General features: G+C 30.1%; 2 protein-coding genes across 2 annotated transcripts in view; one reads left to right on the top strand and one right to left on the bottom strand.

Annotated features, from left to right (window-relative positions):
• Positions 1 to 55: 55 nt before the first annotated feature.
• On the top strand, positions 56 to 4,438 carry LOC129965568 (uncharacterized). Its single transcript, XM_056079573.1, has 3 exons — positions 56 to 522; positions 2,069 to 2,238; positions 3,054 to 4,438. The coding sequence occupies exons 1-3, from the start codon at positions 261 to 263 to the stop codon at positions 4,356 to 4,358; spliced, it is 1,737 nt and encodes a 578-aa protein (XP_055935548.1). The 5' UTR covers positions 56 to 260; the 3' UTR covers positions 4,359 to 4,438.
• A 6,444-nt stretch (positions 4,439 to 10,882) lies between these two features.
• LOC129967015 (pantothenate kinase 3-like) overlaps positions 10,883 to 24,171 on the bottom strand; it is a 57,126-nt gene continuing 43,837 nt past the window's right edge. The window contains exons 6-9 of the mRNA XM_056081646.1: positions 22,105 to 22,281; positions 20,271 to 20,394; positions 12,293 to 12,418; positions 10,883 to 11,042 (exon numbers count right to left, since the gene is read on the bottom strand). Of these exons, the coding sequence (XP_055937621.1) occupies positions 10,992 to 11,042; positions 12,293 to 12,418; positions 20,271 to 20,394; positions 22,105 to 22,281 (478 nt within the window). The 3' untranslated portion in view covers positions 10,883 to 10,991. The remainder of the gene's footprint in view (positions 11,043 to 12,292; positions 12,419 to 20,270; positions 20,395 to 22,104; positions 22,282 to 24,171) is intronic.

Raw genomic sequence — 24,171 nt, 5'->3', positions numbered from 1 at the left:
TTTTTAAGAAATTTCTTTTAATTTAATTCGAAGAAAATATTATTGATGTATTTTCAAATGGTAACTGGCAATGCGACACAATTTTTTACGCTAAAACAAAATTTATTTCAGGTAATATTCGGTGCCGAAAAATTAATGAATTTCGTTGATAAACTGTATGATTGATTGTACATGCTTCTTCCTAATTAATAGCTCGGCCGGCGATTTTAATAAGTTATTCTATTCTTATTGGTAATTGATAGTATTGTATTATATCAAGGATGTGGGTTGATCTAGATGATCCTGAAGTTGTAGATGACAACGATGATGATGATGGTTTAAATTTTTACGAACCTGATGATTTAGACTATCCAGAGTATAAATATGATTCATTTGCAGAGTTGGAGCGAAAACATAATAGATGTGAATTTCTGTCATTGCAAGATATATGCTTGCAAACAATATCCAAAAATCTTCCTCGATTTAACCTGGCCTTTTCTGTATCCGAAAATCTCGACTTCCGGAGAAACTTACAGTATTTACGTAAGCATTAATTTGTTTTATGTTTTAATTTAAACTCGTATTATTATTTTTAAGCAGCGTTTTCCCCCTTCCAGTAAGAAAATGATTATTACGTTTTTAAATGATATTTCGTTAGCGCCATTTTCACTCGTAGATTCTCATTAAACTATCATTATTAATTTCTTTTTTTAAATTGTTCCCTCTATTCGTATTGCTGTCATTTTTGTAAATAATATTTGTTTTATTTGGGGCAAATCAATTATTCATGAGTTGATCAGTATATCTTTGTATAAATATTGCTACTTTTAAAAAAAAATATATATTTTATTAGAATTTTTCATATTGGTTTCTATTTTATAAATGTAAATATTATTCATTCTTTAAAGGTTTTTATTGATTCCACTATCTCTAATGCGATTTAATAATTAAATTTTTTTGTAATTTTATTATTTTTTTAATTCATTGAAAATATGTAAGCAGATTTATTATTTGCCTCAATATTTAGTTTTGTCAATTTTGTTAACAAAATTAATTAAGATTGAAATAAAGTAGTTAATTTAATAGATCATGCTTGCATTCATTTTCTAAAATGAATGTACAGTTTTCTTTGTGAGGCTGCTTACAAAATTTGTCAAATTTTTTAAAATGATTCTCGTAAATTCACTTTTATACACAAATTCTGTTTAAAATATAATTTATTTTTTTTTAATTTTAAATATGTTTATTGTGAGGCTGCTTACAAAATTCGTCAATTTTTTCTAATAATTCTCGTAATTTCACTTTTATACACAAATTTTGTTTAAAATATAATTTTTTTTTTTTTTTTTAGTTTTAATTTTAAATATGTTTATTGTTTACCAAGACCACAGTACTTAATGCTTTTCTGAAGATGACCAACTTTCTTAAGCAAGCGGTTGCAGTGATTACTTAGCCTATTCAGCTAAGCATTTTGTTCTGTCATGATGTTGTGATTATACTAGGAATTAAATATTTAGAACCTGAAGAAAAATTTTCTTTATTTTAATAGTAATTTTTAAATAATTAAAATGTGTGGTATTAGAATTTTATATTGGAGATTCCAGGCTTTAAATCTTTTATGTATAAAAATTCAACTTATGTTAAAACTAATGTAAGTCCAATGTTATCACATTACCATAATATTAAAGTTAATGAATGGCTACTTGCCATCCTCATCAACTGATTGTAATCTAAATTTTTAAGCTTTGCCTATATAGTATTTTTGTTCCTTAAAGTAAGAAGAATGTATAAATGTATCTATATATATATTGCATTAGTATTCTGATTTATTTTACTTGAAGATAATTTTTGAGATTATTTAAATGAAACTATAATCACTCCTCTAAAAGTAGTGTTTGTAATTCTATGAAATAACTCTTTCCAGTAGGTTCAATTAAATTCCACTAAAATTTAATTATTATATTAATTTTGTTAGGAAAAATTTTATGCGAGAAAATTTTATTGTTATTTCTGATTATTAACAAAAATATAAAACATTAAATTCAATTTCAATATTTAATTTTCCTATTGCAATGTTTATATTTTGTAGAACGATTCCATTCTATATACTTCATTAGCGAAGTTACAAAAACCACTGGAAAGTTAGACGAGTCATATTTTGATTTTCTGCTTAATGAATACATAAAAGAGTTTGACATGAACCCTCTTTATGACTGTGATTGGGATGCTGTTGTTAAGCGGATGTCTGAAATTGGCCATGTAGGTATTTTTTAATTTGCAGTTTTAGTTTCATTCCATATAGTTTAAATTTTTTAATGATGGTGACTATAAATTTATGAATGAATATTGTGTTAATGATGTTGAATTAAATTCATAATTAATTTTTTTACATGTGCTCTAAAATATAAACTTCAGATGATTTAAGACAACTGTTTGGGGTTGTAAGCTACTTATTATATCCCTTCATATGATAAAAAAAATCAAATTGTCATTGATAAAAAGCAATATGGATAATAATGTTATAAAACAGGAATGAAACAGGAAATTAGCCGATGTTCAACATATTGCAAGAATTTCAACATCTGTAATTTTTAAATTTGTACTGTTTTAGTAATGATTGTAATATCTTTCAAAGTCTGCTTTTTGATCTTTTATGGGCAGTAACTGTTGTAGTTCATTTGAATTCTGAAAGGATTTTTTGACTTGGTAGTATACTAGTCTTTGTAATAGAGAATTATAATAGAGCACACAGTGGCTGCGGATTTGAAATTTATTGGTTATAAAAGTAGTATTTTTTTATTTTGTTTTTTGAAAGCAATTTAGTAAGGGCTTTTTTTCATCAAATAAATTTTTTTATTGGATTAAATGATGTAGTTGTTATAAAACTATTTTAATACTTTCTATTATTCTTTTGACATACACGATTAGCTATGAAAAACATTGAAGATATTAATTAAGTTTATAATTCATATGTTTTTTAACAGAACATTCATAGCCCTCTGTTAATTATTTTATTATTTATCTTTGATTAAATATAAATAATCAATTAATGCCTTTTATTTTTCCATCTCTAGGGTTTTGAGAAAGTCCGTTTCACTTTTCCAGAGGAACCAGATTTTGGAAAAGTTGTAGATTTCGTGAATAAAATAGTTCCCAGCTTACCAAATGTAAACACATTGGACCTTACTCCATATTGTAATGATGCAACTTTAGAAATCGTTACCTCGACGTGCCTGCATTTGAAAGAATTATATATTGATTGTAGCTCTGTGACTGATAAGGGACTCAAATCTCTGTGCCAAAAAAATGAAGATAATGTTTGCCGTCTTAATCTTACACGTTTGTCATTGCCAAATGTTGTTGGTGTTAATGAAGGCATTGCCTATGTTTTACAAAATATGCCTTCTATTGAGACGCTTGTGCATGTTGATCTGCCATATATCCTATATAACATACATAAAGATAATATGAGTAACACTTTGGAAAAGAAATATAATTTAACTTCGTTATATTTAGGAGCAAATTCCCCTTGGGAATCTTCTTCATCTGTAACTGATATCTTAATCCTATTTAGTGAGGTCTGCCCACATATTAAAGAAATTACTCTGAGATTAATGTGTAAAGAACACCTTGATTTATGTTTAAGATTTCCTGAACTGGAAAAGTTCAATGCATGTAATAATGTTACGGTCAGTCTGAGTTTAGATCTAAATGAATTTCTCAAGGCTAAAGGTGGAATGTTGCGTGCTTTACTTTTAGAAAAATTTGATCTTTCAGTTACAGCTCTTGTACAAAATTGCCCAAAATTGGAAAAACTAAATTTACTAAATTCAACATTTCAGCCTTTTGAAACTGGCACTACTTTGCAGTCATTGAATAAGCTGCAAGAACTCACTTTAGAATATTTTAATTTTGGGGATGCCCAGGTTCGTCGATCTGTGATTTATATTTTGAATTCTAGTCAAAATGTTGAAAAATTATCCTTACTATGTTGCAAGTTTGTAAACAATGAAGAATTTGTTACCAGACTTTCCAAGTTTTGTGAAAATGAAGCACTGGAATATTTGAAATTTACTAGTTGTGATGTCGACGAGGCATTTTTACAATCGATTCTCCTGACATGCACCAATTTGAAAACTCTTGTAATAGAATATTGTGATAATATAACTGATACTCAAATTTTAAATTTGGAGGAACTTTCACATTCTCTAAAAAATTATGTTAAGCTAATGTGGACTGATGATAGAAGTGAATTTGAAATTGATAGCGGTGATGATATGTTCTATGATTACTCAGAGTATGATTCAGATGATTTTGATAATCATGATCCATATGATTCTGACAATCTGTATTATGGCTATGATAGTGATGGCTATTAATATTCCATGTTTTATACTTTCTTGTATGTTTATAATGTTGTGATTTAAAAACTGAATAAATAACATCTTTTTTCATTTAATATGTGTAATTTTCTTGAGTGTATGTTTGTGAATATTTGTGGAGTAGCTAATCAGAATCCCTAACATCTTCTTAACCCTCTGGCTGCTTATTTTTTTTTTTAAAAAATAACTATTTAAATGCGATGTCTGCAAATAAGTTAAAATATTTATTTAAAAAAAAAAGTGAACCGATATTATATGTTACACGTTAATAATATGATATTATAAAAATCTGTAATCGTAAAAATAAATACTCTAAACTGCGAAAAACATGGGATGTGATAGAAAATGGGCTGATTACCAACATGGGATAAGCAGCTGGAAGGCTAAAGCAGGAACTCTAACTCAAAAGTGCTCTCACATATTTACAAATCACTTTAAAAAGTAGGTTATCATTCTTTTCCAAATGTGCACGATGCCCTTTACTTACCTATAATCAAAAAGATTATTTAATAATTGGGTATGGGACAATATGGCAATACAACATATTAGGAGAACAAATTAATCGACATTCTAATTAGTACTGTCTTGTTTAGCACAGTGAAATTAAAATTCCGATGCCTTTTTAAATATGGTATGTTCATAAAGAAATAGTTAACAAATTTTTAAAAATAGGTTCAGATAACTATGTCATTAAAAAATTTTATAATTGAACTATAAATTTTTAGACCCATTACATATGTCCCTTTAGAGAAGGTTTTAATGTTCTCATCTATTATATCCTTAATAGGTAGATAATCAATATATTTCTTAGTGGTATTCCATCCAAGGAATATTTTCAATCTACTTAACTGCATTAAGACTTAAATAAACATCAAATAAAGAAAAGAAATAGCATAGTTTAATCAATAATATATGCACCATTTTATTCGATGATTTGCCATTTTTTGGCATCTTCTTTTATCCCATGAAGGTGCTGTTTTTACTGTCATCATCAAAAATAAAAATTTTCCTTGTGTGAATTTTGCAAAGAGTGAAATCATTGGTATTTTGAAACTGCTATGTCAGGACAATATGGATGGTGGTGTAAGAGATCCCATTCAAACTCCAGCAATTCAATGATAAAAGACCATCTCTTATCAATTGTTAGTTCTGATCAATAATTTACTCAAATTTTCCATTTGACTATTATAATTAATCTATTTAAGGGTTTGAATAAGTGACAGCAGTTCATAATAGACAACGCTTTTCCAATCTCACCAGCCAAGAAGCATACTTTTCTGGGACAAGATATTGGTCTTTGTTGTGGTTGATGGTAACTTCGTGACCATTATTGATAATTAACTGGTAAGCCGGCGTTCTGGCTTAGGGGTAGCGCGTCTTCCCCGTGATCTGGCCCTCGGGCATGGTTGTTCTTTACCCTGTGTTCTGTCCGTGAGGTGTGTGAAAGAGCCCCCCCCCCTGTAAAAAAGGGTTGTGCAAGCGAGCGTGTGAGTATCATCTTCATATAAGCTAGAAGTCGGACTTCTGCCCTCGAGTGCTCAAGAGTCTTTACTCTCACAAGCTACTGCACAAACTCGGCTTAAATCACTGACTTTGTCAGCGAGCTCGTCTATGGCAAGTGCCATAAGTAACAACTAACTGGTACTTCTCCTTGCTCATTTCCATCCATTAAAAAAACTATTTTTTGTTGCATTTTAAGAACAAATCACTCATAAAAATATGGTTAGCTTAATTTCTTTTAAAGTTTGTGGAGTACTCAAACATCAATATGACTTGCATAGTTAACCCCTTCCTGTAAAATGACGAGTATAGCCCGTCATTGGTTTTTCATGCCTTTCAACACAATGACGAGCTATACTCGTCATGGAACTAGTTACCGTTGAACAAGCTAATAAAGCAGACTTAAAATTTCAAGTTGCATTGAATCTGGCAGCACGTTTATTACTTATATTGATATTATAGATCATTATTACATATTAGTTAACGCTGAATTTTGTGGTACAAATCACAGCCAAATTGGTGTTAGTCAGTGTGATTTTATTCATATAAACATTTAGTGTGAACACCAGTGCCAGCGATCAATATATATTTTAATTCAAGGAACAATGTTTTATGAAATAAACACCGTAATGGGTAAGAGTAGTGCAGACTATGAAAATCAAGGTGATAGGAGGATTCTGGAGAATCAGAAGAAATTCGCATACCTAATACTGGTTGTGAAATGGACGATAGTGAAATAATACCAAACGGACAAAAACGTGTTAGAACGACTAAATAAGTTATTCTAGTAAATGCTCTGGAGTCGTAATCACATCATCAGAAGAATTAATTTGGAAAGATATAGATAAATAAAGAAATAAATAATAATACGGAATAAGTTAATTTACGGAAGTGCTTGGTCTAAACACTGATTTTACGAAAACTAGGGGTTGAACCGGAGTTTAACCTCCTTCTTCGCCAAGTTGCGATAATGCGCCAAAACTGGCAACTTCTAGACTGGCAAACCTATTATCTTTCGCCTTTGTTATGTGCTACGATTGGGCATCTACTCCCTTGCTTTTGAACATTTCGCACAACATGGCACAAGACCGTTGTTCGCGAGTTGGCGATTTTTGAAAATTGCGCCAAGCAGGGGATTAAACTCCGGTCGTACCAAACTAGGTGCTAATCTGAAGTCATTAGACGATTTTGAAGAATATGAATTAATTTATTGAAAATGAACTTACGAAGTGCAATTATATCTATATCAATAATATAATTTGAATTAACAATATGTAAAAATTATAAAATGAATCTTTAATCTAAATGAATAAATAAATTTTTTTTTTATAAAAATTGAATCACAGTTTCATACAAAATTTTTTATTATTAAATCTTACCGGAACGGTTTAATTTTTTTAAAAGTTTGTGGAGTACTCGAACATCAATATAACTAACATAGTTAAATCATATGACCTGATTCGATTCTTTGCATCTCTTCTATTAAGTGGTCATAAATTATTTCTGATCAGTGCCTTGATTTGATGTTATCAACCACAGATAGCCCTACCGAAGATAAATCAATTTGACTGTTTGAATTTCACAAACTATACATCAATGAAATTCTTATGACAGATCAAACAATAGAAGTAAATTGTCAGTCAAAATATTGCCGCACAAATCAAAGTAATTAGTCATCACCGTGGGTCAATCGTCAGAGTATCTCATTTCTGATTGGTTAGTCCATGGTTCGAATCCCAACCACGATGTTTTATCCAAAACCGGAATTCTTTTACTGTTCGTTTCAGTACCCTGAAATGCCCATTTATGGACATTTCTATCTCACTAAAGAGTGAGACGCGGGAGGATGAGCGCATTTCCGAAATTCTTCGCCATTCTTTGACCTTGACGGGCGCCCTATCAGATACTTTTCCGTTCAATTTTTTTTCACATATATGTGAGTATCACCTCATTTCTGACCGTATTATTTTATTTTAATTCAGTCCGCGAGTAATTCGAGTTACTTTATTGTTAAACTAGCCGCCTTTGGTGACCAACCGGTTCGCCAGTATTAATACTACCTAAAATGTTCAATTAACATTTTATGTAACTTGGTTTCATAGTTTTTTCAATAAAATGTCTTTAAGCTTCAAATTTTGATAGTTATATAATTCACTTATACCCTTATGTAGGCCTTAAGCCATTCTGTTCATTATGCTGTGCATCTCTCTCTACTTTTCCATCAGCGCCCGTAAAATTCAATTTTAAATTAAAGTGGAAATGATGGAACTGCAATTAAGACATTTTTCACTGAAACCAAGAGAGTCTATTAAAAAATTGAGAGAGAGAGAGAATTGAAAGAGTTGTTCGGCATTGAAGTCTTATGTGCACAATGGAATAATTTTCAGAATTTACAATATCTCAAAGAATTATTTGATAAAAATTTCACGGATTCATCTAAAATTTAGTTTTATTTTCAAAAGGACTTAAATGATGTTAGTAATAATATCTTTTTCGGTTTATAAATATACTTCAAGAATTATGAAATTTAAATTTTATACAGTCCTTTGGTCCTAAGGAGTCATATTCTGAAAAATATTCTTGACACTCTAACTTTAAAATAAATAAATAAACGTATCTACCTTCTGCGATCAAATCTGACAGATTTATTAAATTTGAATATTACAATTTTAGGGAAATCAACATTTTTATAATCTAGGCCAATCACTTTTGAGAAACTTGGGGAGATGATGGACTTCTTTGAGATAGTCGATGAAGTAATCTAAAATCGCCCGTTTTTGTACAATCGTGGTATTTTAGATTGTCATAAATCGGTCAGCTATATTGTGTGATTCAGTTGACTGCAGTGGAACTCTTTTTATTTAAGATAGCGTCTCAAGAATATTTTGTTAAATATGATTCACTGGGTACAGGATATATGTAAAAAATTTAAAATTCGTAATTCATCAGCATTTACTGACTCAAATTATATAAAATATAATTATTTATTTCGTTTAGACTATTTGTTAACAGATGTATGTCTATTTCTAAAGGTTTACAAATTAGCCGTTAGACTCCAATTAGAGTTGATATCTTGTACATATTAAATCATATTTGCCTAAAATAAAAGTGTTTAATTGAATTAGTAATATAGGTATTGTGAACGATCATAGAAAACGTTTACTTGCATTTACTTTTCAAAAAATATCATGTTTCATATTTATTTAATTTTATACTGATACGGGATGCAAATTACATTTTTATATATTTAATTTGGAATGATAGTTAACTTATTTTTTAATTTGAGCTTTTGTCAATATGAGGGCAAGACGTTGATAAAATCTAATTTTTTTCCCCATTGAAGGATCACATGCTTCATAAAGCATAAATTTATGTTAAAGGATAAGTTAAATGTAACTTATGTTAAATTAATGAATTTATACCTATGTGGTGATATAATGTCAAACACATGTTTTTGAAGCAGTTTTATGACAGAAGAGAGAGAAGATTTTGAGTTTTTGAAACTGCCTTATTCCATCCGAGAGGCATAATTTATGTACACGAAGCGCGGACGAACTGACATTATTTCAAAAACGATACAAGAGCAGCAGAGAAAAAAGCGACAGAAATATTTTCCCAATGATTATATACCATGAGATTCTGATAGAAATTTCTTTACGCGTGTCGATTTAGGTAAGGGGAAATCAGTATCTTTTAAAAGATTTTGTTTATATCGACAGATTTTTATCCCTTCTCTCTATACAGCTGAGATTACTAATCAGCTCTATGCTTATCATCAGCTCTATGCTTCTCTCGGAGTGTGGGAACTTGCCGATGTAAGCATTTTTACAGAGCTTCTGCGGCATTAATTAAATAAAAAAGTGGAATTGGATCAGGAAATAAGAGAACATTTTAGAATTAAGTTTACATAGGTTAAACGAAGATAAAAATTAGGAAATTAATTAGGATTTAATTTAAATTAATATATATATATATATATATATATATATATATATATATATATATATATATATATTGTTACGAATCTGTGATGCGGCTTTCCAGCATAGTTGATTCCATGGGAGGTCCCAGAGCTTGGCTACCAACTTGGCGACTTTGGCGCCAAAATAGATTATACCCGAAACATCGAGAATTTTCCCGATCCATCCAGTAGGAACCGAGTTACGCCTCGAACGTTCCCGATTGGTTGAGAAGTTTCTAGCCCCGCCTCCTGATGCCTATAAAAGGAAGCAGTCCTGCCGCTGTCGAGTAGTCATGACCCAGTAGTGGTAGAGAGTCGGAAGCGACAGGGTAGAGTCGTCGGGATCGACGGGGAAGAAGGAGTCTTCCAGCGAGAGTGGTAGTCGTGACCCAGTAGTGGTAGAGTAGTTGGAAGCCACAGAGTCGTCGTGAACCAGAGAGTAGTCGGAACCGATGGTAAAGAACTGGCCTTCCAAAGCTAAGCGGAGCAGCGACGGAGTGAAGTTAGTGCTGAACTAAGTTGTGTGCTACTGTCTGTAGTAGTCTGTTGTATCTGCACGTCTCGGCTGAAGATAATCGTCTTCTGTGCTGTATATAGTTGTCGTCTTTGTGCTGTCCTGTGTGTCTTCGTGTAAATAAACGTCGTTCTTTTATTTTCTACTGCCGCCTGGTGATTGAGCGTTCTTCACACCATATAACCTCCACTATCCAAACGAACCCCGGAAATTTCGTAACAATATATTATTGCTACTGTAATAAAGGATACTTTTTTAAATTAATATACAGGCAGCCGAATCATATTTAAATCATTATTATTATTTCAATATGTTTGGTATACTAGAGGTTCGAATCCTCTTCAATATTATTTCCCTTTCGAGCAGTACATAATCTGTTTGAATACATAAATTATAAGTGCCAAAATTATACTTACATATTTCCACATCTTTCTATCAACAAATCACATGTTATAAGTTATAAAAAATAATGAAATTATATATTGATATAAACTGATAATCTTTATGCATAATGAAAACTTATCCCTCGAAATACAAGAATTAAGATAAAAAGAAAATGTTACTTTATTTATAAAGTTGAACATTTACAGAAATCAAGTTATGCTACAAAAATATATATTCATGTTACAAAAAGATGAAAAAGTTGTACATTTGATCAGGATTCTCTCATGAGTTCTTGAAGGCATCCCACGCCTCCAAAATATCCCTGAAAAGACAAGTTGTTTCTTAAATGTTTAACTTAAATAATAGGTACATTCATGCTATCATTTTCTGTTAAAAGAAATTAGGCTTTTTCAGTCATGAACTGTGAGCTTGGCTTACCTGTACTTTACAGTAACTAAGTTTATTTATGCTTGGAAGATTTTTAATCTCATTATTTCATTACTCGTACAAATATTCTTATCCTTGATGATTTTATGAAAATCACTCCAAATAGAAGTGCGCCGGCACAAAATACTCAACCAAATATCTAACATTCTTAATATATGCAAATTGTGTGTTATTGTTTTGCATCTGATGAATGTCTTCAAATGTTCTAAAACAAACACAATCAGAGCATGAGTGTAGCTGTGAGGATCTGAAGCCGTAGCCTCGAAGATACTGATGCCTCTAATCAGTCTTTCTCAAACTTTTAGCTTTTTTTTTTTTTTTTTTTTCTAAATTTTTCTCTGACTTTTATGATAGTCAAGTTTTAATTGAATCTTAAAGTGCTAATATTGCTTGGTTTCTATTATATTGTAAAATAATGGATACGTTTGGATATTTACGGCTCCCAGGGATTATTGCCAAGAAGACGTGAAATCAGGAAATCGCCAAGTAAACTGGGAAGCAATAAATATCCACAAGTATCAAATAATGCTATTGGAAGTAATTATTCTGTCGATTAAAAAGCAAACATAGAAAAATATTGCAAACGTCAAAAATAAAATAAATAAATAAAATTTTATTTTAATTTTAGTCTAGGAACGAATTCATGTTTAACGAGTTAACATAATTAAATAATAAGTTTTGAGTAATGTCAGTTTAACACCTTCATGAACACTATTCATGATAGCCTGTCTGTCTGTGAACACATTTAGTCAAATATACAATGACCTAGATGGGTGAAATTTAGTTTGTGGTCCTTATACCAAAAGTGAGGGATCTATGACTAGTTTCTTAAATACGGAGAAGTCTTTTCTAAAATATATATTCGCTTTTTTCCCCCGATTCTACTTTAAAAATGTGTAAAAAATTAAATAAAATCAAAAACATTATATTAAAAAAAATTTTAGCTTAATTTTGCCACTTATCAAGAAAAACATTTTTTTTATTTACTATGTTTATTTACATGTATATTACCCATCCACGCATAGAAACCATTATTATTACTATTATTATTTTACTAAGTATTAACGAAATGACTTCTCATAGGTTTTTTATTATTACCTGAGAGAAATTTCTATTAATAATTACCTCGTGTTCTAAAAACAATGCTTTCAGAGCTCCTCTGGACCAAAATTCCATGGCGTATGCTAAGAGTTTCATGGATATGGTGTTGTTTCGAAGGAAGTTTCCGACGAAAACAACTCTTTGAATACCCTGAAAATAACAAAACAATTGAAATACACAATATAAATATTATCTAGCAAAAATATTACAATATAAATATTATCTAACAAATAATATCTATAAAAAAATCTGAGCATCATTCTTCATGTTTCAGGTAGGGCCGGATTAAGTACTGTAAGGACTCAGGCAATCCATGTCTCGTGGGCCTGCTTTTCTCTAACTTCCTATATTAGATAATCTTTATTGATTTTAATTCTCTGTATAAGCAGTTTTATGACTGAAATTTTGATTATTGACAAAGTATTTAATTGTAGTGGAAAAGCTCGCTTAAGCGAGCATAATTCATTTTCCAATTTTACCTGTACTACGAAACTCTCGTTAAGGGGACAGTGGATTTTGAAATAAGCAAAAATGAACGAAAGTATGAAATTTTATTTTTATCGTTTCACTACCAAAATATATGTTTATATTCAACTAAAACAGTGTTATAAAATGTATTGTTCAATAAAGTAAATATTTGTAGGGCCTAGAAAGAAGAAGAAAAAAAAAATGTGTCTTAATAACTTTTCTGAAAATGATATTGTAATAAGATTTAAATATCTTTGAAATGTTCCAGGGGTTTTAATTTTTGCTGAAATTAAATACAATTGGTAATAAAAATTTCGGTTAAACATTAAAATAAAATAGAGTATGCATTCTATATTTCGAAATTTTTTTAGGCAGTTAAAAATTAATTTTAGTTCAGAAAAACATAAAAATCCCATGAAATTTAGTAATGTGCATAAAAATATTTCTAAAAAATTAGTATTTAATTGGAATTACAAAATCCCACATAGTTTGTTCCAATAAAATTATATTGGGTAATAAGGAAAAAAATAAATTTCATGGAATATGTAAAAAATTATATATCTTAATTTTTTTAAAAAAAATATATATTTAAAGAAATTTGACGTATTTATATTTTAATACAAATGCAAAAAAAAATAAAATCGTAATCTTAATTAAGTAATTTGCAAAAGTGCATAATAGAGTCCACCATCACCTTAAGCGGGACAATTTTTTCCATAAGAATCTATGTAAAATAGAACAAGGTGTTCCATTTCGAAAAAAAAAAATGGTTAAACGAATTTATAGTATTATATTATTTATAATGCATTTTTTTACAAGAAAATTGTCTACAGACATTCTGTCTTTGGTTACACTTAACAATTTGATTAATATGAGACGTAACATTATCGTATGATAACAATAGTTTATCAGTTACCAATTAATGTTATTTTTATGGACTTTAAATGACCAACAATCTGTAGAAATTTTAAAAATATAAGCAAGCTAGCCGAGTATCAGCAACTCCGCTTGCGCTTACTTCATCTGTTTAAATATATAAAAAAAGAAAATACATATACTTTTATAACATGTTGTTTTTATATTCAACCCTTTAAGAGGTCTTAAAGTAATTTATTGTAATTAATTACTTTTTTAAAATTTTCGGTTTAACTTTATGAAGACCGCTATTGTGAGAATTCCAATGCCTTAAAACTTGTGATTACTTTTTATGCACGAAAACAGAATAGAATCTTCTTATCCATAAGAGAGACTGATGGCTTTCACATCTAGATTCACAATGCGCTTGAAAACGCCCAAATCAGTGTTTTGTCGAATGGGACGATTCGGGGCGAATCTGATCTCACTGGATTAAACACTTTTAGTGCCACAGTTTGTAAAGATTTTGAGTTCTCCTTATAGAATTAGACTACATATAATTGGTCGTGGAAGAAACATGGCGTTTCTACGTTCAAAGTGACTGTTTTAAGAGATTGAATTTTAACTTCAGAGATGAACATGGCAAATATCATGAGAAAACAGTTTAAAGGCCTTTTTATTATAAATACATAGTAATTTCTTTAAATTTGATATAATAACTTTCGAGGGTTTAATATCAACTATTAGTAAAGCAGAATTCCAGCAATTACAAAATTCAATAAATCCGCAAATAAATAATTTTCGCGGAGTAAGATACAATGTGAGAGTAATGACAAAGCCCATATAATTAAAAATATATTTGAAAATATTTTTGGTTCTGTTTGTTTATTTTGAGTAATAACGTTTTTAAACTAGTGCAGATTTTGAGATTCTCTTTCACATTCGCTCTGTTTTAGGAGCCTTGGTCTCTATCTCTACTAATAATAAAGCTGAAAATATGTGTTTGTGTTCTACAGGTAATACCGTTTTAGAGCTTCCAGATTTGTCACATAAATAATATTTTTTGAAATTTAATTTAGAATTTTTATTAATTAAAAATTAATAAAAATACTAAACTAATACCCGCGAAAACTTTCAAAAATATTACTGCAAAAAAAAAAATGAATTTTACATCGTTTGAAAATTTAAAAAAGTTTTTTTTTATTGATAATAATTTAAAAGTCGGGTAAATTATTCCCGAATTTTAAGATTCTTTAAAATTATTTGTTACCTAATTTCCAACAGTAGATTACATTGTTATCCTGAAATTGAAGCCTTACTAATTGTATCATCGAATTTTTAATAGCGCTATTTTGAGAATTCCATTGTTGAAGAAGGATTTTGTTCAACCCATTATCTGCCACGATCCCCATCTGAGAATTTTGGAATTATATGTATACCATTCGGCGCTAAAAATATATTCGGTACGCCTGATAGCTTAGTCTCATTCTCTATATATCACCACGCGGCGCTATATATCAGGTAATGAAAGTGGCGCTATATAGTGGCACTACTCGGTGCTAAAAATATATTTGGTACGCCTGATAGCTTAGTCTCATTCTCTATATATCACCACGCGGCGCTATATATCACGTAATGAAAGTGGCGCTATATAGTGGCACTACTCGGTGCTAAAAATATATTTGGTACGCCTGATAGCTTAGTCTCATTCTCTATATATCACCACGCGGCGCTATATATCAGGTAATGAAAGTGGCGCTATATATCAGGTAATGAAAGTGGCGCTATATATCAGGTAATGAAAGTGGCGCTATATAGTGGCACTACTCGGTGCTAAAAATATATTTGGTACGCCTGATAGCTTAGTCTCATTCTCTATATATCACCACGCGGCGCTATATATCAGGTAATGAAAGTGGCGCTATATAGTGGCACTACTCGGTGCTAAAAATATATTTGGTACGCCTGATAGCTTAGTCTCATTCTCTATATATCAGTCGATATCATGTATTGTGTGTGAAAGTGTATATTCTATGCTTCGTTTCTTTACAATAAATGAATAAATTTGAAATTCGTTTGAGTTTAACGGAACAGAATTGCCATGTTTGAAGCATTGTATTTTTAGTTTTTTTAATTTTTAATCCTTTCTAAGGCCGTGGGAAGTAGGCTTCCCACCAAATTTATCAATCTTTGTTTGAAATTATGTAGGTCGGCATAAATTCTGACAAATTTTTTTAGAAAGACAGAAGCTTAGATGCTTCAGTTCTTTATCTCACACAAAATGATGTGTCTTAGTTTGTCATTTACTTATTAATTAACCAAATTAAATTTATCTAATAAGCTTAAATGAATCCCTTTTCTTATTCTAATTTCAAGCCTAAAAATATTTTAACATAATATGACTAAAAAAAATAACCCTTTAAAGGGTTAAAAAATATTATAATGAAATACCGTACGTAAATATGTAATTTAGAGGTTATTGTAACGATATGTTACTTAGTCAGTCTTTTTCTTTATTGAAATGATTTTATTGATCATTTTATAACAATACCATTTTATAATTTTATATAAAATATTTTCAAAACAAAAGATAATTTGAATATAACTATACCGTTATACAACTTTTTGTGCATGTATACAATTTATTCGGCTAAACATTTAAAAAAAATTACGTTAATGGGCAGTTAATGGGTTAATATCTGTGTAGTTTACCAGTCGAATAATAAAGGAAGTTACAATACCGAGAAAGTTAGAAAATTGATAAACCGCACATTTATATTTTTAATACCGCTATGATGTCAAGGAGCAGAATTGTATACATATTAGAAGGGATCAAGTACCCAATGAAGAAAACATAATTAATTAATTAACATAACATGTACTAAATAACTGACAATTTGGCGGATTTATAGACATGAAAATATATCTAAACGATTTAGTTGAAATGAAATATAATATACTCAGCGAACTACTAGCTGGTCGCGAAAGGCAACTAGTATAAAATTAACAAAAATTCTGTTAAAACTCATCTGCAGGTAAAAAGTGTAAACATTTCCAGTTCTATCATTACTTTCTCGTAGTCGTAGTATAGAGAAAGTATAGTACTCGTCAAAAAATTCGAACTTGACCTTTTGGTGATTTTTTACATTTTAGATCTTCCTGAGTTCGAAAAATACATTTTGGAAAATGTCCGTCTGTCTATCAGTCTTGACAAAGATAATTCAAAAACGCTTTGATCTAGACGAATGAAATTAGGCATACTGTCTTTATACCAAATTTGTAGATTTCCATAAAATTTTGTGCAACTTCCGCTCAGAGAAAGTCTGTCTGCTTGCTTGTTCGAATATAATTTAACATGATAATTATTAACCGAAGAGAGCACGATAGATAACATTCTATACACAGAATTAACATCTATACTCTAGACACATATTAAATTTTGAGCAAAATTCAACAAGAGGTTGAACATCTTTTACTTTCAAAAGCTTGTAAACGCGATAAGTCAAGATTGCAATGATTTAAGCAAATCAAATTTGGCATGGGATTTTATGATTACAAATGTAGTCCTACGTCAAATTTTCGTTCAAATCGTTTGAGAATAAAACAACGAAAACGCAAATTAGAGTTTCCGGCTATTATTAGCAGCATACCAGATTAATTGACAAACTCGCCAAAGATCAGATGACAGATTCAATAAAAGTGTTAAATCCATGTCAAAGTTTAATATTGTTCGCCAAAATTAAATTTTGCAAGGTGGAATCATGCAAGGTGTTCTTTAGAATAACATTTTTATTATATAATATGAGAGAAAGCTTTGGAGAGACTACTTCCTTTTGTTTTTAATGAAATGATCTTCAAAGCATACATCAGTTACTAAAGAAAATGTATTAAATGCGGTCTCTAATTACAAATGCGATGTTTTCAATTTCGAATGATGTTTCAAATTTTCATATATTGGGTTTTAATAATAGAAATCCATATTCATTTATTGCTGATTTGACGACTGGCGCAAATTCAATCAATTATCCATTTTCCAGGAGGAAAAAAGATGACATCACAACGCAACATAAAACATGCATGTCTAAAGATAGAGATGATGTAGATTGTTACATTTGTTATACGATTTTGACGTCACGCGGATAATAAATAAAATGCTAATTACTTTCCTAATAAGAGAATAAATGGATTCTTAATGAATTCAGGTTGTTACAAATATTGTAATCGCTGTTTACTTATAACCATTTAAAAAATTAATGGTACCTTGATGTATATCTAAGCATGAATAAATAACTGCATTAATATTTTCTAAATGTAATGGTCTAGAAAAATAAATCCATATAATTTTATTGTCTTCTAACCACTTTAGTGATTTTTCACATTATCTTTACATTAAAAATATTAAGCAAATCCAATCTCCCCTCCATGTAGAATCAGTGAACCGATTTCGCAAGTTTATATATATTTCTTGTAAAAAATAATGACATAAATATATATGATTAATGGCCTCCTGTTTCCAACTAATGACCATTTTCGAGATAAACTTTAGAAACACTACATCAATCTGCATCTTCTGTTGGGGAAAAAAAAAAAAAAAAAAACACGATAGAATTCTTTATTTACGGCAACGGAATAAAATATCAAATGTATTGATTTCGCCAGTTTTTATTCCATATGAAAGTAAAGTTCAAGTGCTCCCTACACTTCCATTTTCAAAACATATCATAAAATTAAACATAGAAATTTCAACCTCAATGCCAATTATAGTTTCGTTACTTTGAAAACATAGCTGAGCAATCAAAATGCTCTATCATTATTATGCCAATATAATTTTAAACGACATACATATTCTTTAGTTTTGATAACATGCATTTCTTCAAAATTGTTTTATATGAATAAATATAATTAATAAAGTCGTTGAAGGTGGCTAGTATTAATAAGATTAATTTAACAATTTCGAAGAATTTTGATGAATTACATCTCATCTAATCACAACAAAAGTATAATAAGAGTATAGTTATAATAATACAATAAGAAACTGCGCAATAATGATAGAGCATACTAATTGGTTAGCTGTCAGAGTTACGAAACTATTAAGTTGGAGACGAAAATTGGAGAAATTGGTCTACGTAATGGAGATGAGGGTTAAATCAAGTTCAGTTCAATTGTATTAACGTCCCGTTTTAAAGCAATACTAGAATTGTTTTGGAACGGACCTCGTAATTATGAACCGCGGTCATGACACCTGAGCTGTTACCTCTTTCTCCAAACTTACTCACCTCAACAGTAGGAAGATGTTTGGCCCCACGGATTTAATATTCCCAGACCAGCTTACACGATGAGTCTTCGGAAGAATCGGGTCTCGAGCCTGAAACCCTAGGACTGCAAAACTGGGACTTACCACCATGCCACCGTGGCCAAGAGGTTTGTGTCAAAGCTCTATTTTGTAATATCTCTCGAAACTGAGTAGACGACTGTTGATGTCGTATCTAGGTGTCATAAGTACTTATATGAAATAAAAAGATTTGAAATCGATCGAATAATTATGGCTGGAAGCCCTTTCTCGGATTTCCCCCATTTAAGTACAGCGGGACAAAGTTCTTTTCTAATGAAAAGGGATGGTTGAAAAGGAAAGACCATCACTCATGGGCTTTCATAAGAAACAAAATTTAGTTAAATCGGACCAATGATTATGGCTGTGAGACGTATTCATTTATTTTCCTTACTATTCAAAATATACGGATTTAGAAATTTACTACTTAGTGAATTCATACTTTAAATGAATCAATTTACCTCTCCAGCAATAAGGAGATAACTTCATCTATTAAAAGAATTGAGGTTTATATTTGATACCAACTTTAAGTTGTAAGAAATGAACGCACCTAAATGAGGCTATTATAAATTTTAAACGTCTAATATGAATATATTTTTTGGGGGGAAGTATGCAAAACCTTGCATAGCAGTCTACTCTCTTTCGTCTAATCGGGCGGAAGAAAGATTCAAGTCCTTCATTTTCAAAGTCTTTATTTTTAAGTAGATTACTTTTGAAGGTTTATTAATTGTAATAGTTCACATCATATGATTTGGTTTTTTTTACCTAGAAACCAAAACCATCTATTGTTTAAAAGTTTATATTATTTATACGAAGAATAATCCAAATTAAGCAGGAGGTATTTAGACCTTCCTGCCTAAGAAAACTAATTAGCCACTTTCATCAAAAATTCAATTTTCTCTCAAGTATAAGGTTTCAAATTCTGAAAAAAAATTAGTTAATATTTGGCAAGCTAGAGAAGAAAAAGGCATTGCTTAGTAGGCAATTTGCATATTTCTAAACGTAATAAATATCATCTATCTTATAAGAAGTCAAGACATTTTTTTTTTCAGGAAATGATGTCTCCGTCATGGAACTGATTTTACCAGACCGCGCGTCATTTCATCAATTTAACAGAGAAATTATTTTCATACCACAATCTGGCGATAATCAAAGGGGTGTGTGGGTGGTGAGTGGGAAGTGCTCTTTCTTATTCAATACTAATGTCTTCCAATAACAATAAATTTATTTTAAAAACGTCTTTTTATTCTATTCAGATAGCTATGCACAGACAATTCTTTTTGATATTCAGTTTCCTAGATTTCAAATTATAATGCACTTCAATATTGTTATTCCAAATTCATTTCTTACCTCATTTCGAGCGGCCATCCTAGCTATGGATCCTATATTATTGGTTATGGTAACGAGGGTCGCTCTTGCAAGGTCTGCTTTGGAAGCTTGTTCTCGCTTCTTCTTGCTGTTCATATGGCCAAAGCTACAAAAGGTAGCAGAGAAACGTGAGAAAGAATTCATTATATTTTGCAAAAAATATTAATCTTTACCCATGAAAATATCGATCAACTAGCTTAGTCATTTCTAGTTTATTTCAAACCTTCTATCGTTTGAGTTTAATTAACTATATTTTGAGAATACGTTAATGGAAAAAACCTACACTGAGTTAACTACACTAATTGAGTTAATTAAAAATAAATTATTTACAAATATAAAATACAACTAAACTGGTGAAATATTTATATTCCCATTTGAAGAATGCTACAATGGTTGCAAGATTGCTTCGAATCAATTACACGCCACAGAAACTTGTAATAAGTTTAACTCTACAGTGCATCATATAGTCATTTGGCTACACGTTTTTATTTATAAGCTTCACGTGTCTGTTTCAAAGGCCAATAACGAGTGCTTGGAAATCCTTTTTTAAATGCTTCTTGATAAAAAAAAATGTATAAAAAAATCGATATAAGGCAATGGGGGTATTGAAATTAGATTTAAGCTGGTAAAATATCAAGATGGCTGTTGTATGAATTAAATTACCATTAAAAATACTATCAAAATATTTTTTACTTTATAAAAAAATATATTGGTAAAAAAGGATTTTTTTATTTTTTTTATTTCATAGTTATTATAATGCGATTTGTGTCACTGAGATATTGTCTAATTCATAATTCATCCATTTGGCACATTTTATTTTTTTAAATTTCATTAAAAATAATTAAAATGTTAAAATTAATTTTGCTAAATTATATGTAAATATAAGAAACACAACTTTTTTAAAATAAGAAATTAAAAAGTTATACTTTCTAGTGTTAAATTCAATATATTTGGGCAAAGCATAGCATTAAAACTATTTAAAAAATTGAACTGTGGATTAAATTAAGAGAAATGCATTTTCTATATACCATAAATACATCGAGAGCAAAATGAGGTATGATACAGTGCAACTCCTACTATCCAAATTAGTTGAAACCTGACCTAATTCAGATAAATGGATACCTACCGAAGGTTAATTCTTATGAGAAACAGAAAAATAACGTAATTTGCTTATAATGTATTAAATTGATTGATTGAAGATTGAAGACTACAAAAATGACGCTGTTTACATTTTGTATACCTATGTTTTATAAGTATATCAAAATCGTTTGTTTCGCAATCGTTACTCTTTCTTTCTTTGTAGCACCTCTTTTTCCCCTTGAGTAGAGAGCTCCCCCTTATGGCGTTTTACAGAAGCCCCTTGTGGTGTTTACAGACAAGGAGTTGAACGGGAAACCTGCATCCTGAGGTCGACTTTTTTTCTATGCGCAACCCTTGCGCTAACGCCGAATGCTTTCGGTTGGAAACGGTGGAATCCCTCCACCATACTGTTTACTTTAACTTACTTGTCTATGAGAGGTTTTTTTTGTTTTTTTGTTTTTTTTTTTTTGTAAATTTTGTAGTGTAGTTAGCTGTGTTTGTGTAGATTAAAAATATTATATTTAAAACCGGGCAGTTCAGTAGAAAATCGCAACACACTCACTATACCTTTACTTTTTCTTGCTTAAGTATTCATTATAATATTTCTTTTTTCCTCTTCTTCAAAGCGATCAAGATAACGGGAGAGGGGATTTTTAGAGTTTTAACGTATATTTGCTTCTCTTTGCAAAATAATAACAATAACAACAATAATAAAGATAGTGAAAGGGAACAATACCTGCTTGCAACTGTGTTTCCTCTGAGGTTGAACTTCATATAATCTCCTCCATAAATATCCTTCACCAACTTGTCAACGTTTGTGCTGTCGCCGACTTCTGCTAAGGAGATGGCTTCTTCGAAAGTTTCACAGCCTGTCAGAAGGCAGCAGAGTCCCAGGAAAGTACCGCCTCCAAGACTGGGAAAAGAAATTATCTATGGAGTATCCAGAAAAGCCAAAATATCCTTCACAAAATATGGAGTATATTTCCATATCTATAGCCGATAGTACTTTAGTTTAACATTCCTGTACAACTATAATAAAAGAGCTGGTTCATGATGGAATCCATCGAAAGTCTTGATTTTTAACAAATTTGTTGTTTTTTAAGTGTTAATGCAGAAATATGGGAAAAAGAATTTTACTTCAACTGTCATCTGCATAATCAAACAGAGGCCAAAGGTTATGCTTCTTTTTTGTCCATTATATAACTTCGAATCATTAGCACATTATTGTTACTATGATATCAGGTCCGTAAATTTTACGAATGGTTTATAAATAGAAATAGAAGCCCTAGAATGATATTTACTTTTAAACTTATTTTAATAGGAACAAAGAAAACAAGCTATGATACAAATTATTTGTCGGATATCTTTGGCAACTCATTTTCGCACAGGGAACACACATTGTTTTGACATGGCTATCTTACTTATAGACAATGGATTCAATATTTTCTTTAGAATTTTCTTAAGTTACATGAACAAATAGATAATAGTTTTCATAAGCTTCAGACCTATTAGTAGACCATTACATTGAAATGCATATTCTGTCAAAGAAAATATGTAATTTGTGTAAGATAAAATATATTTGTTTTGAGTAATGCAATGATACTGTTTATTTCTTGAATTAAAAAAATATGAACCAAAAAAAATCTAGATCTGATCTCTCCAAGAAAAAGGGGGAAAAAAACTGAACTGGGAAAAAATTATTTGGGTCTGATTTCTCAGAGAGAAAGTCCGAGTTGGGAAGTTTGTGTAGACCCCTTTACAGGGTATAATTGTTGGACATCGAAAAATAAATATTTTTGTTCTTTTATACTAAACTAAAATACTAAAAACATCAAAAGTTCGCCGATTTGTCGTTTGATTTTTGAAATAAGAGGTAGTAAATATACTTATCAGAGATCCTTCAGGGGAAACTGAAAGTTGTAAGTATATTTTCCTCTGAATTTTAAAGGTAAAAATATCATCGAATGACTGGTAAATATTTTACCACTTAATTTTAGGTAATTTAAAACAAGTTTATTTAATTTTTCAGTTAGAAATCATTTAATTGCTAGGAATTTAAATTTGGTAATGCCTTATATTAAAGTTTGAAATTCATTTTGCTTTTGATAGGACACCTAGACGGATCGCTACACTGTATATAAATAAAAAACTATTGCAATCTGATGCAATTTTATTAATAACATCTTAACCACGTTTTACGTTAAGAAATTAACTAAAATGTCATAAACTGCAGACTCAAATAATCAACACAGCATAAATGAAAAAATATGCATAAAATTATTAACAGGAAGATTTTGAATCTTCGGAAACTCCATTTGCGTCAGCAGTTTTTATTCATTTTTAAGAATGAGTGTTGAATTTAAATTAAATACTAATGATTAAATATAAGAACATTTCCAACATAAGAAACAATGCACAGTGGTTTTTTCATTTCTGAAAACTTTTCAGGAGTTAAAATTGAATGATAAACGCTGGAAATTAATCTTGTTACGAAAACCCTCGCACTGTGAGTGGGTATTGATAAGCATACTTACCAGTTTTGAATTTAAATGATATTTAACTATACATTCAATGTATTTCTGAGCTACTAAAGTAGCTCAGTGGATCATTTTTGTTATCATTTTAAAATACTTTTTTGAGCTCTCGTAAAAAATCTTTTGCAGGTGGTGGTAAGCATATATATATATATATATATATATATATATATATATATATATATATATATATACTAGAGAACTATAAAGGGTTATGAAGCGAAAATCAATTTGGGGAATGAAAAGCTTTTGGAAAATTTAATTCATCC

This window comes from Argiope bruennichi, chromosome 4 (genome assembly GCF_947563725.1).
Source record: "Argiope bruennichi chromosome 4, qqArgBrue1.1, whole genome shotgun sequence".
Taxonomy (NCBI): domain Eukaryota; kingdom Metazoa; phylum Arthropoda; class Arachnida; order Araneae; family Araneidae; genus Argiope; species Argiope bruennichi.
This window is presented reverse-complemented; position numbering and strand designations above follow the sequence as displayed.

Excerpts from the sequence above, each read along its gene's own strand:
- LOC129965568 (XM_056079573.1), top strand. The coding sequence starts at position 261 with ATGTGGGTTGATCTAGATGATCCTGAAGTTGTAGATGACAACGATGAT. Across the intron at positions 523-2,068 it reads GAGAAACTTACAGTATTTAC|AACGATTCCATTCTATATAC; the intron begins GTAAGCATTAAT and ends TATATTTTGTAG. Across the intron at positions 2,239-3,053 it reads GGATGTCTGAAATTGGCCAT|GGTTTTGAGAAAGTCCGTTT; the intron begins GTAGGTATTTTT and ends TTCCATCTCTAG.